Consider the following 12,403-nt stretch of genomic DNA (forward strand, 5'->3'; position numbering starts at 1 on the left):
CTCAATAAACTTCAACTAAAATTTTAGGCTTTGCGGCTTATTCCGACGATGTATGCACATCGGCTTCAATATTTGAACTCTTTCTACTTTCCCATTCCGATTATTACTTTTGTATTCAAGAAACTCATCAAAACAATCAAAACACTATTATTCTCCAGCGGGAATAGGGCATTTTGCTTCTTGACGACGCCAAAAATATTGTTTCTGGGATAGTCAGAAATTAGATATCAACTATTCCTTTTCCATTTTTTGCTTGAGATTGTTCATGAAAAATAGAATATTCATCACTGTTCTGCTGAAAATATGTCCCACAAGCTGTGTCCAAGTTTATTTAAAACAAATGTGTATATATGTATACATAGGTAAATTTAAATTGTACATTAATATATTTACAAAGCCATAAAATTTCCCGAATACCCAACTTTATTTCGTTGTGCCAAATTGATTTTTATTCAACGCGAACAATATAATGACTTGTAGCTCCCAAGAATATGTCAACAGATAATATATTTCAGTAGAATACGAATAAGAAAAAGCGTTCTACGAATCTTCAAAGATTCAGTAAGTAAATTCTTTGGAAAATCAGGAATAGGAAAGCAAAATTACTGGGTCTATTTATTCAACTTTGATGCATACAACTGTCATTCAATTTTAGAAACAAAGAAAGCCGACAGCGAAAGGTGAATGAATTATCTGGTCTTTCATGGTTTTGCTTATGATGCCCATAATTAAAAAAATTAAATTTCAATTAATATATATATGGAATGATCCAGAAAAAACTAAACTAAATTATAATTGACATTTTCTGTAAAGCATTTACATGTTTAAAATAAATTATTATTTGTAAATTTTGAATTGTTAATTTTAGGTGAAACAGCTTTTAATGATTATAAACAATAATCAATAATAATTATTATTAATATTTTTTTTTTATTATTATTGGGAAAATTTCAAATCAAACATCATTAATTCAGAACGAAGAAGAAGAAAAGAATGAAAAGCTAGGAAGAAAAAGATAGAGAACATAGAGACATTTCAGGAGTCAGATGCTTCCTTCTTTGGTTTTTATAATTTGTGGATTATTGGTTTTCCTTTCCAAAATTGGCAAACAGCAATTTCAAAGGAAGGAAGGCAATTGTTTTTGATAAAGTGAAAATAAAAAAAAATCCTAAAAAGGGTTTGATCACATAAATTAGTCCTGAGAGTGAATTAGCATTAAAGTACATTACTATACATTAGTGTTACGCCATATTTCCATTAATTTGAATAAACAATTAATTTATAATATTATGATATAATAATATCGTAGTTTTATATTGAGTTATATAGGTTTACTGATAATTGTCTGAGAGGCAAGCAAGATAGTTTAGTAGTAGAGATTAATTTATGACTTCGCGCTCTAAATTCACATTTAATACATTTAATTTCGAATGGCACCAGTTTCGACAAAGCATATAAAATTTTTTAAGACAAAATCACAGGTACTTTTTAGAAGAGACTCTGTATATTGTGATTATCATCTTTCAGATTAAATGAATTTCAAAATTAAAAGGAAAAATAATTTGCTTTTAAAGTGTAGTTCACATTTCAACAAGGTATTTACAATTAACGAAAACATACATATGTACATACAATTTGATAACAATTTCATGAAATTAAGAAGAATAAATTATTATTTTTCAGACCAAATTTCTGAATTTGCAATTTAATTAGAATATCAAAAGCCAAGTAACATTTTTATTTGTACGGACATAAAATTCAACCGAAATAAACTGGAACCGAAAGAAATAAAGAATAAGCCGGCATATGTATAATATGTTAACTAGAAGGAAATATCTGCATGTAAATAGTTCACCTATTCGCTATTTCATAAAATTAACAGGAATATAAACTCTTTCATTGTTGATCTATCTGTTCGTATTCTCATTTTATTGTTGGAGTTATTGCCAGGATGTATGGAAAACTATATTTCAAACGATGTCTTTTACCATTTTTGTTCATATTATTATCTCTACTAGTATAACTCACTAATTTGGTTTCACCTGATGAAACAAAGCTTTTATAGGCTAGCTTTGATAAAATTATTATCTACAATATAAACTAACATGTTTGGTAAGAATTTTATGTGCGTTGTATCCGGATTTTTTATATTTTTATGTTACTACTATTATATATGCTTTATATTTATATTTTACTACCATAAAACATAGGGGCAAAACAAGAGGACGTAAGAACATCAGCACAGAATAAATGCGATGATAGAAATATATAAAACACAAAATTATTCCGATATTAATCCCAAAGAAAAAGAAGTTTGAAAAAGGAAGCAATAAAGCAGTGTTCATGTGTATTTAGTGCTAAATATTCACTTCCATATAAAATAGGGATGCGACGTCGATTTAATCTCTTTTGTATTTTTTTATCTGATTATTCATGTGGTTCGATTTCAACTTCATAATTTTTGCCAAATTAACAGATTGAAAAGCGCATTGAAGAAGGGAACATCTGGCTTCCGAAATGTAAATATATGCCCAATAAAAAGTGGTTGTGCCTGCTCTTTAATTTAAAAATAATCTTTCATTTTTTAACTGTCTACGTGATAATCCAGCAGTGGATAATTATAGAATTATATTACATTTCTATCCGGAGGCTCCCAAATGTGTCAAAACAGCTCCAATAAAGAAAACTACCGAATTTCAGTGTACACAGAATGTATAGAGGTATGGCTTTGGTTGCATTATTTATTAGACCCAGGAATATTTACAGAATTGTAACTGTAGTAAACAATGCATGCAATTATAAGGACTCAATACTTTTCTTAACTTTTTACTTTAAGGCTGAAGTTGGAAATTATTGATAAATCAAAGAAACTTCCAATGATTTAATGAGACCTAAAGTTAGTCATTTATGATTGAATATTAATAAGTTGGAGTTCATTTATTATATTCAGTTCTATTCGATTCCAGGTAATTTCGTCATGTAACTATTGTGTTACTTGTATTGTGGATAAACATGTATACGTTATTTGTTTAAGTTAAGTTTATGAAAGGCTATTAGGTGGTTATGAATCCGCAATAATTGGTAAACGTAGTAGAGTCACACGATGTAACATATGTATATACATTCGTGTTTGGTTTATATGTAGTTTAGAATTGAAGTAACTATATGTATATCGCGAATTTATAAATTTTAGAAGAAAGATTAAATGATTAAATTTAATTAAATGATTATTGTACATTTATTATACTATCTTCATTTATTATACTATTTCAAACCTTCATTTAATTTAGTATTTATTTTAGATGAGGAGACATTTTAAGTATTTTCTTTATTATTAACATGTTTGCCATCCAAAATGTTCAGAAGATGGTTAGCACCTGTTATTAAAGCGTTATTTAATAGACATGTTATTATTTATAATTTCAGGTGTGTTAATATCATAACGATTCTCAGGTTTTGAAAAAGTAGAGAAAGTTTGATTCTATCCTCTCTTTATTGGTTATGGGAATTTATAGAAAACCAAATTGAAGAAATGGCTTAAAAATCTATATTTACATGTTCACAAAAAATAATATGAACTGTTCATTTAAATTTCTCAGGATTATTCAATTGAATAAGATATGCTTTTGTAAATTAGTGACATTGTTTTTGATGTCTACATAAGATGTTGTGTGAAAAAATTCACTACTTTTTTTAAATTCGCCTATTTATTTCTTTGTATCGATAAGACCTCTTTCCGTAATTTTCCATTTTATTGAACAAATACATTCTATAAAATTTTCTTTGCAGAGTGGAGCTTCGCCCATGGAAAATATGTCAGAAAAGGCTTTTGCTAGCTAATGCCTTCCAAGGAAAGAAATATAAACATATTAGAAAGGCTCTTAACAGAAGGCATGGCAAGCTTTAAGTCAATGCAGACGACGATCAACTTCAGTAAATGCGGGCCACCACAAACTAACCAAAGAAGTTTGTTTATATAGTATTTTTAGCATTTCAAAGAAGTCGGTCAAAATAGTTTTCAAATAGATTTTATGTACCATATGTGCCAAGTTTCGGTTTATTCCACAAATTTACTTTTGTGTTTTTTTTTAAAGTGTCGTTTCCACACTTGTAAAGATACGATTTGGCCTATCGATCGATTATAAGCGCATAATTACGAAGGATGAGATATGGATATATGTCCTCGATAAAGGGAACAAATGAGCAAATCGTATAGAAAGGGGGAAACAAATCCAAATCGATCGTGTGAGAGGCATCGAGGTTTTGATAACAGACCAGGCTTGTCTGATGGAAGATTTTTTTTGATGGTTTGAAAGGTAGGTAAATGTGTCAGAATAAGTGATTTGAAATTATTAAAGGTTACTTTGAAGGGAATGAAGTGGATTCGAGCATGTAAATCAATGAAAGTTGTTTTTTTTTCTTCTTGCTGAAACCTTGTATTGAATTACGGCGTATACAGTATTTCGGGAAGCATTTATTGGATGTTGTTCTTCTAACTGACACACATAAGAAGGAAACAAACGGTTTGCGAAATACTTTTAGACAAAAGAGGGGAAAACTCGAAAGTAGTCCATTTTATAGGAGGATTCGCAAGTGGTATACTCCATTCAGTAAAAAATTTTTACTCTTTTGCCTCAAAGTTATTGGACTAAAAGTCGTGGCCAAGTGGTATTGCTCTTGCTTTATTCACAAGAGCTTACAAATCAGAATGTACTTATGTTGAATATTGTTTGCTATTAACAATTTATGAAACTTAATCAAGGACGGGCTTTTTCCTAAATTGACAACAGATTTTCAAAAAGTAAAGTACATTATATAAAATAAGGATCTATACTTGTTGTCTACATAGTTCTTGTCTATGCCTATAAAAATGAATGACATTAACGTGATAGTTGTGTAGAACTAGATAGATGCTTGACGGCTGAATTAACTTAAAGAAAATAGTGAACCAGACTTTCTCAGGATGAGCATTTTTTATGCGAAAATCGTTTATCAAATATAAACCACTAAATGGTAAAAAATTCAAGGGACCTAGAAAAGGCAGCGATATTATGGTAATTTCATCGTTGCAATGCTTCCAGGGAATTTTTGGAGGCAGCTGAAAAACGGGAAGAATGACACCTGGCAAATTAAACAAATAATATACTTGTAGCAATCAGCGTCTTTATGGACTAAATGATACACTCGGATTGATGCTTATAAAAGTCATTTAGAAATAACCTCACACGGTCAGTTTCCTATTAATCTTGCATAACGCTTACTGGTAATACACAAAATGACCGGTCAAATTTTTAAAAAGAAATCTATCAGTCCGGTATGGTGGAGTAGGCTGATGATGGATTAGAACTGATGCCAGACTGATGAAAAACTGATCGTGTAAAGCTGTTCTAAAGGGAATCCGTTTTACCAATGCTTGATATTTAGATTGAGTTGACATTTGCTAACCCATTCAATCAACAAACATAGTTTTTTTGATGAACACGAAGACTTTTCAAGATACACTTCAAAAATCGTCATTTGTAAAGCTAAGTTTGACCGCAAAGGCAAAGACGATGATTTTGATGCTTGGTCCATTGTAAAGTGTAAAATTCACAGACAAAAAGTTATTCTTTATCTCCTGGGATATGGAGTGGCTATTGTACTGCTAGCTTCTAAATTCCAATGAAACTGTGAGAGCAGAATGTTGTGAGTCAAACTAAATAATCTGATTAGCGAACAAATTCAATTTTCGGGCACAGGACTCAGAAACTGATCCTTTTTCGAGACAATAGCGGCCCGTATAAGGGTTTAGCACAAAGGTAATATTCAATTTATGCCGGGAACTTTCCCACCAGTTTCTTATTCAATAAATATAGTTCGTTCAGATTATGATCAGAATCAGTTGGTAAAGGATCTTTTAGTTTCGTGAGCCACTTAGAAAGCTCAAGCGATGCAAAAGTGGATCATCCAATTCTAGCTTCAATTTTCCATTCGTTTCTATTTATATCGCCAATCGTTTTTAACGAGGGTAATAATTTGAACTATTTTGCTTCGATGTTGCCAGAGTTCCTTTTACGTGGGAATCGAAAAATTTCCTGAGGGAAGGTCAATGGCAATAGATTCTCAAAAAGGCAAGCAAATTGAAAATCATTATTTTTGTTGGACTTTTAATTTACACGTAGTAGGTATACATAGAGTTTTGAACTTAGTCCGAAAGTTTGACAGGAAATTCGGTCATCTAGCCGGTAAAAAAGAACATGATCATCGTTGAACGTGAACTCCGTTAACCAATCTTTTAGTTAAAAACTGTTGTTTTTGGCTAAATTTCGTTTTTCTATCAGATGCACAGTCTTTCGGAAATCGTTTACTCCCTTCTTCAGATCTCGCGCTAGAAAGGGGACAAATGGTTCCCGAAATACTGTACACGCTATAGATGAACGAAGTTTAGTCAAAAAAGGATCAATATTAGATTTTATTTGGGTAATTATATTTCTTTAACTTCTTCTTTTTCTTCAGTCTTTGTCCCGTTCACAAGCGGGGTCGGTTCGCGGTGATCTTTTGCGCTATTTTGTTTTATCAAAAGCCTGATCTGGATGCAATAACGAGGCTTCCAAATGCCCATCAAGCGCATCAAGCCACCGTTGTTGTGGCCGGCCTTTTGGTCGCTCACTATCTACTTCATTCTTCAGACCAATCTTGGCAAATGAATTCTCGTTAGCGCGAATTACGTGACCATACATACCATCGAAGACGTCTCTCTCGCAATTTTTCCACGATCGTTGCAACCCTATATTGATTGCGGATATCCTCATTTCGGATGTGATCAAGGCGTGTCCTGAGACTAGTCCAACTTTACATCTTCGTCTTCATTACCGCAAGACGCCGTTCATTGATGTATTTCTTTAACTGAATCTCAATTAACATAGGGCCCAAATGTTTGAAGTCATCTCCAATTGTTCGATGATTCCAAGGGATCTTCGCCTCATATAAGTACCATAAAAGTCATATAAACTCGGGCGCCAATATTTTTTTTTACTTAGTAATGTGAAGCTCATCAATGTGAATTGTCATCAAATATATTTACTAGAATATGTTGAAGAACTCGATTTAAATGGATTGCCAATTTCGATATCAATCTTCACTTTCTCTAGTTTAATAATGTTAAGGTTTCTTTTAGGGTAGTCTGGCAGTCCACACTTTAATAACGCCCAGAAACTTCTAAATGAACGCTCATTCACTAAAACACCAATTACATACTTGGCAGAGAATTCCAGTAGCTACCGAATACAAGTTTGCCTGAATTATCTATTCTTGGGCCTTTATGAAATATGAAATATTTTGTCTGATTGAAATAAGTATCTGAAAACTGGAAGAGCGTGAATCAGTGTCAAATTTAAACATTCCAGGAAAGACGAATACCTGGTAATAGTTGTTCAGAAGTAGCCAATGTTGATAGAAATTTTCCAGATCCTTTCAGAAATACAGAAAGCCAGAGCGAAGAAGAAGTACACGTATGCTTAGAATAATGAATTAGGATCATTTATTTTCTCAAACAAAGGGTGATTTTAACTGAAATCTAGGGCCCTTATAGGAATATTTTTGGGGTAATACCTTGTAGAGAACCCATGTATTTGCACGGCACCAACTAACTTTTTTGTGGTTGGCATTCAATATTAGACAGGATAAAAAAATTGCTATTTTTCTGGAGCGAATGGCTAGCTGATTTGTAGTCTTATAATTTTAGGTAACACGTCATAGTTATAAGAATTTGATCGTTAAGTGTGTTATACCTTTCCCAGCCTCTTCCGTTTTCTTGAATTACCATATACACGTTGTTTCAAGGACCATTTGTTCTGTGCCTCTATTCTGTCCGAGGTCTTCTAGAAATCTTGTCTACTGTAATTATAGTTGCAAACATTTCATTGTTTGCATAATTTATAAAAACAATGGAAATCCTTGATTGACTTCATGATAGGAATTCATTCGCACCAACTATGTTTACACAGGAACTCATGATGGTTGGAAGTCATCTTTAAGATACATGAAAAATTCGGTGCAATAAGGTAAGTTTTAGAGAAAGAAACTTTTGCCGCGTTTTCGGATTGTCAAAGTGGAAAAAGGACTGTTTATGAGAAGGATGAGTAGCGCAGGTGGAAAGATCTAAATTTGGACACATTCTTATTTTCATAATCCAAAAATTCAACTTTCATAGAAATACTTCAATTGCGGGAACCTTTACAATGAAGCATCGGGCGGTTGTTTCCACAAATATTAAGGGAGATGATGGCATTATAAAGCCAAAGGTTGGACAAAAGACTGTCAGGTGCCAATAAAGTCAATAGTAGTTATCGCGAGAGTCGCTACGTTCACTCAGACTCTGTCCTATTTGTTAGGTAATGGTGGAATAAAAATTAACAAAAATGACTACAATCCTGGTGCTTCTTAACAGTTATTTTGTTTCAGTAATTGGAAATATTTTTGAGAAGCAGAATACCTAATTCCGCAAAGTATCATTATCTCATCGGATCGATTCCCTGTCTTAGATACATCAGGCAAGCATTGAAACGCATGGGACTAAATGCTATTTTTTTGTATTGAGTTTACCAAAAAATTGACAATTTTGTTTGATGAGCAGGAGCAACTCATTTTTTCAAAGAAATTGTCACGCGTGTGCTCGCACATGGTAGCCGATGTCGTAATCGGCAAAAGTAATACGATAAGAAGCGAAAGATGACATGACGTTCAAATCGTCTACGTTAACACTTATAAGGAAAATTGGAAGAATCGTTTAATGCAGATGTTGATACTAAGGACAAGTCTTCCAATGAACATTTCCTTTTAACTTTACCGACTTTAGATTAAGGTAAAAGCGTCATTAATATTTCAGAAAGTTAAGAATGTTCAGGGAGCCTACTAGATGAAACAAATTTCCGAGTAAGGCTCAACTAAATTCTACAAGCTCTGAAAGACTAGGATTGGAAGAATATATCCAAATGACAAATTTTCAATTTCAATTTATAGAAAGAGTCAATCTGTCTTTCTTGTTATCATAGATATGTCCTTCTATGTATATTAGTGTAAGGATTCTTCCGAACTCATACGTGCTTTCCACAGTAGCTGGTGCTGCAAAACTTCGACAACTATTAGGTGCCAACTGACTGGTAGGTCCTATCGCTCATGAACTCCTCGTTCGCATCAAAACATTCTCAGTTAATATAATTTAGATGCCTTTGGCTTTCTTGAATGAATAAGCCCCACAAGTTGGCCAGTTAATCATAGATTATTACTCTCGTTTTGTCGTGTTTTATTAATCGCTGGCTAGTGCTTATGACGAAGCTTCGAAAACTCAATAAACTGACAGTTGAAGGCAAAGCCAAATATTCACCCGAACGGGAGCCAAACTAACAGAACAAGGTAACTTAGAATTCCACAACATTTTCACAACGGCGGTCGTAATTCTTCCGCTACAGAAACTAAACAGAGTTTACTTCAGAAATCTGACTTGGACAGTGCGATCTTTTAAGGATTCTCTCAAGTCATCCCTTGGAGATGCTGTCACCGATTGCTATTACCCTGTGATAACCTTGTTTATCCCAGAAGAACTTAAAATGCAATTCTACTAACTTAAATATAGTCTTGAAGACACTATGAAACTAAATAACTCCAAACTACTTACTAATACTCCTTTCCGATGGCTCACGACTGGATGCACCACGTGCCATGATGGCCGCTATTGAGAAATCCGTTGCACCTTTTGATGCTGCCAAATTACCGTTACAATGGTTTTGTGTACCCAATAGCATGTTTTGTATGTCTCTCGCCAGCGCGTCTCCGTTTTCGATATCAAATCGAATTCAGTTTATACGTCACAAAATTGAAATTCAACAACAAAAAGGAATCCAAAATGACCACTAATAAAACAGTCGCGTAACAACCCAACAAACAAAATATTTAGTATATTAAGGTAAATCGACCAACATCAGTAGTTTCTTACAACATTCAATTGCATGAATTAATTAAAGGAATTTCTAGCGGCTATTACGCTGATTGTAGGCAATTTCATGAAACACTCGGTTCGGAATTCGTCACAAGAATTTATTAACTTTATTGCCGTCTGAATGTGTAACGGAAGCCACCCTACAAAATAGCGATAGTACAGAACGGAAACTGAAATTACCGCGCAAACCAAACGACGTAATGAGCCACACTTTCCGCAGCTCGTCAACTCACTATCGATGCAAGTTTCACCAAATTCGAACAACTTCCGCGATTTTTCGACATTGCCATGGAGACTTAGAATTTAGTTTCAATCATGAAAATTGTCACGAAATCAAGTGGAGGAATGTTAACTTGGCTCAACAACTCCAACCGCTTCCGAATCACAAACATCAATCAACTTCGTTCGAATCGTGTTGAACTATACAACGTCCAGGACTGTTTCGTATCAAATATCGTCAAAAATTCACAGGACACCTTCTACAACACTTGAAATCACAAGATTAGAGAAAATCGTACGCACGAAACTCAATCAAAGACTCATCGAATATTGTTCAGATCCCGTCGTAATCGTCAAAAACAAACCGCGCGACAACGAACAACCAACCAGCGGTAAAAAGACCCATGCGAAGCCCAAAGCAAACAATTGCGAACTGAGTAAAACCAATGCCGTCGACTTATCATCAGCTTGACAACGACCACCGACCGACCGCCTGTTCGAACGCCAAACCCGCCCGTGAGAAGACTTACAAAGGAGGCCCCTGCCTGTAGCGACGCTAGTCAGTCATTGTTCAAGAAACCTGACTTCCAAACCAGTTTCAGTTTCCCATACGAACCAATCCACCGAAACCGAAAAGACCTCCTTAAGTCACAAAAAAATAAGAAAAACGGCTATTGACCAACCAATTCAATGATGCACTGCCTCTCGTTCCCTCGACCTGAGCGCGGGCTAAGTCCTACTCCTCTAACCGTCCCATGCTACCCTCACTCCATTCCCAAGTACGCCTGCCCAGCCGATCCCTGGAAAAGTGGAAGGCTCTCCGCATCTCCGCACATAATGGAGGCACATGTCACGAACCAGAGCATCACTCACCCTACCTGCCCTGGGCACGACCCAATGCACTCGCGCCCTTCATAAAACTCTCGTCAAACCACTTCAGTAGTTACACAAGGAAACACATGTTTCTCTCGAAATTGCTACTCAGCCCTCCTCTGCGCTCTCGTTCCGCCTTCCACGTCCTTTTGAGTACAACCAAACCAGTTCCAGGGCCAAGCCCCGCCCTTGTGCATCGAGTCGCTTGCATTTATAATAGAAGCCTCGCTCATAGTGGGGAAATCTCGCCCGAAACAGCGATGGAGTCTGGCGTGGGGGAGGAGCAATGGGGCTCTCTTCGTTTGCACATGACCCCCCGTTCTTACTCCCACTTGGACTGGTTTGCCCCATGTAATTTTTACGAAGTGCTTATTAGAAGTGAATTGGATATTTCGGAATTGCCTGGTTTGTAAAATTGGTTGCCACCGACTTGTTTCTGTTGTTCGCCGGTGGAGCTTTTCACTGCCTATTTGGGTGGGGAGCCTGCATCGCCTCCTCGTCCAATCCGTGCTCCCCGCATTGGTGGAATGGGGATGTGTAGACTTGAAACAGAGGGACGTTGGGCTCGTATCTGAACTGTGTTTGTCGCATGGTGGAGATTTGTGTCTTGGCTCTTTTTGTTCGTTTGCGTTTCCGGGGGGTCGCCCGTCACCAGCCGATCAACACTGGTCGTCGAAGCTCTAGTAGTGGCTGCACTATTCCATCGGCAACAAATGGGTGGGCTGGGTTTCGAGTGTGAGTTCGGGGGGAATGGCAAGAGCTGACGAAACGACCTGACAAAAGATGGAGGAGAGTCGTAGTAGCTCCCGGTTGGAGTGCGTCCACTCTTATACTGAAGCGGGTCGGATATATGCTGTGGGATAGAGCGTGTATGTATAATTGGTAGCATATGTACTCGATTTTATAGGTCCCTGGGAATATTTTATTGTTTCTCATTTATTTTGGTTCGGCGGTTAGCGACTTGCTATTATTTTGGTCTCTTTCTAATGGTGAGAGCTGCGGTGAGGCGAAGGATTTGATGCTCACCGGATTCAACCCTTGGGAAGAGAGGACATGGTCCTGGCGGATATGTTGTACTATGAGATTGTCTCGGAAACCGTTTCCTCCCGGTGGATGACGGCTTCTTTGTTGCGCCTTTGTCACTTCACCAGTTGTGGTGATGTGCTCTATGGATGTGATGATTTTGAATTTTGTTGGGAGGATGAGGCAAGTATGAGTAGTTGCATGTCGGATGTGAGCATTTCTAGTCAATCGAATAATGGATTTTCAGTGGAATTTTTGAAATCTTTCCAATGGTTGTGATTTCGGTGGTAGCAATTCTGGAATCTATCTCTG

General features: G+C 35.8%; 1 protein-coding gene across 3 annotated transcripts in view; it reads right to left on the reverse strand.

Moving 5' to 3' along the window:
- The window catches only part of LOC119646917 (T-box protein H15-like), a 75,202-nt gene extending 64,444 nt beyond the window's left edge, over nt 1–10,758 (reverse strand). For 2 of the 3 annotated variants that reach the window (XM_038047590.1, XM_038047589.1), the window contains exon 1: nt 9,656–10,758. In XM_038047590.1, the coding sequence (XP_037903518.1) occupies nt 9,656–9,782 (127 nt within the window). In that variant the 5' untranslated portion in view covers nt 9,783–10,758. The remainder of the gene's footprint in view (nt 1–9,655) is intronic. The other variant, XM_038047592.1, reaches the window with a different exon arrangement.
- Nucleotides 10,759–12,403: the final 1,645 nt, after the last annotated feature.

This window comes from Hermetia illucens, chromosome 1, assembly GCF_905115235.1.
Source record: "Hermetia illucens chromosome 1, iHerIll2.2.curated.20191125, whole genome shotgun sequence".
In the NCBI taxonomy this organism is placed as follows: domain Eukaryota; kingdom Metazoa; phylum Arthropoda; class Insecta; order Diptera; family Stratiomyidae; genus Hermetia; species Hermetia illucens.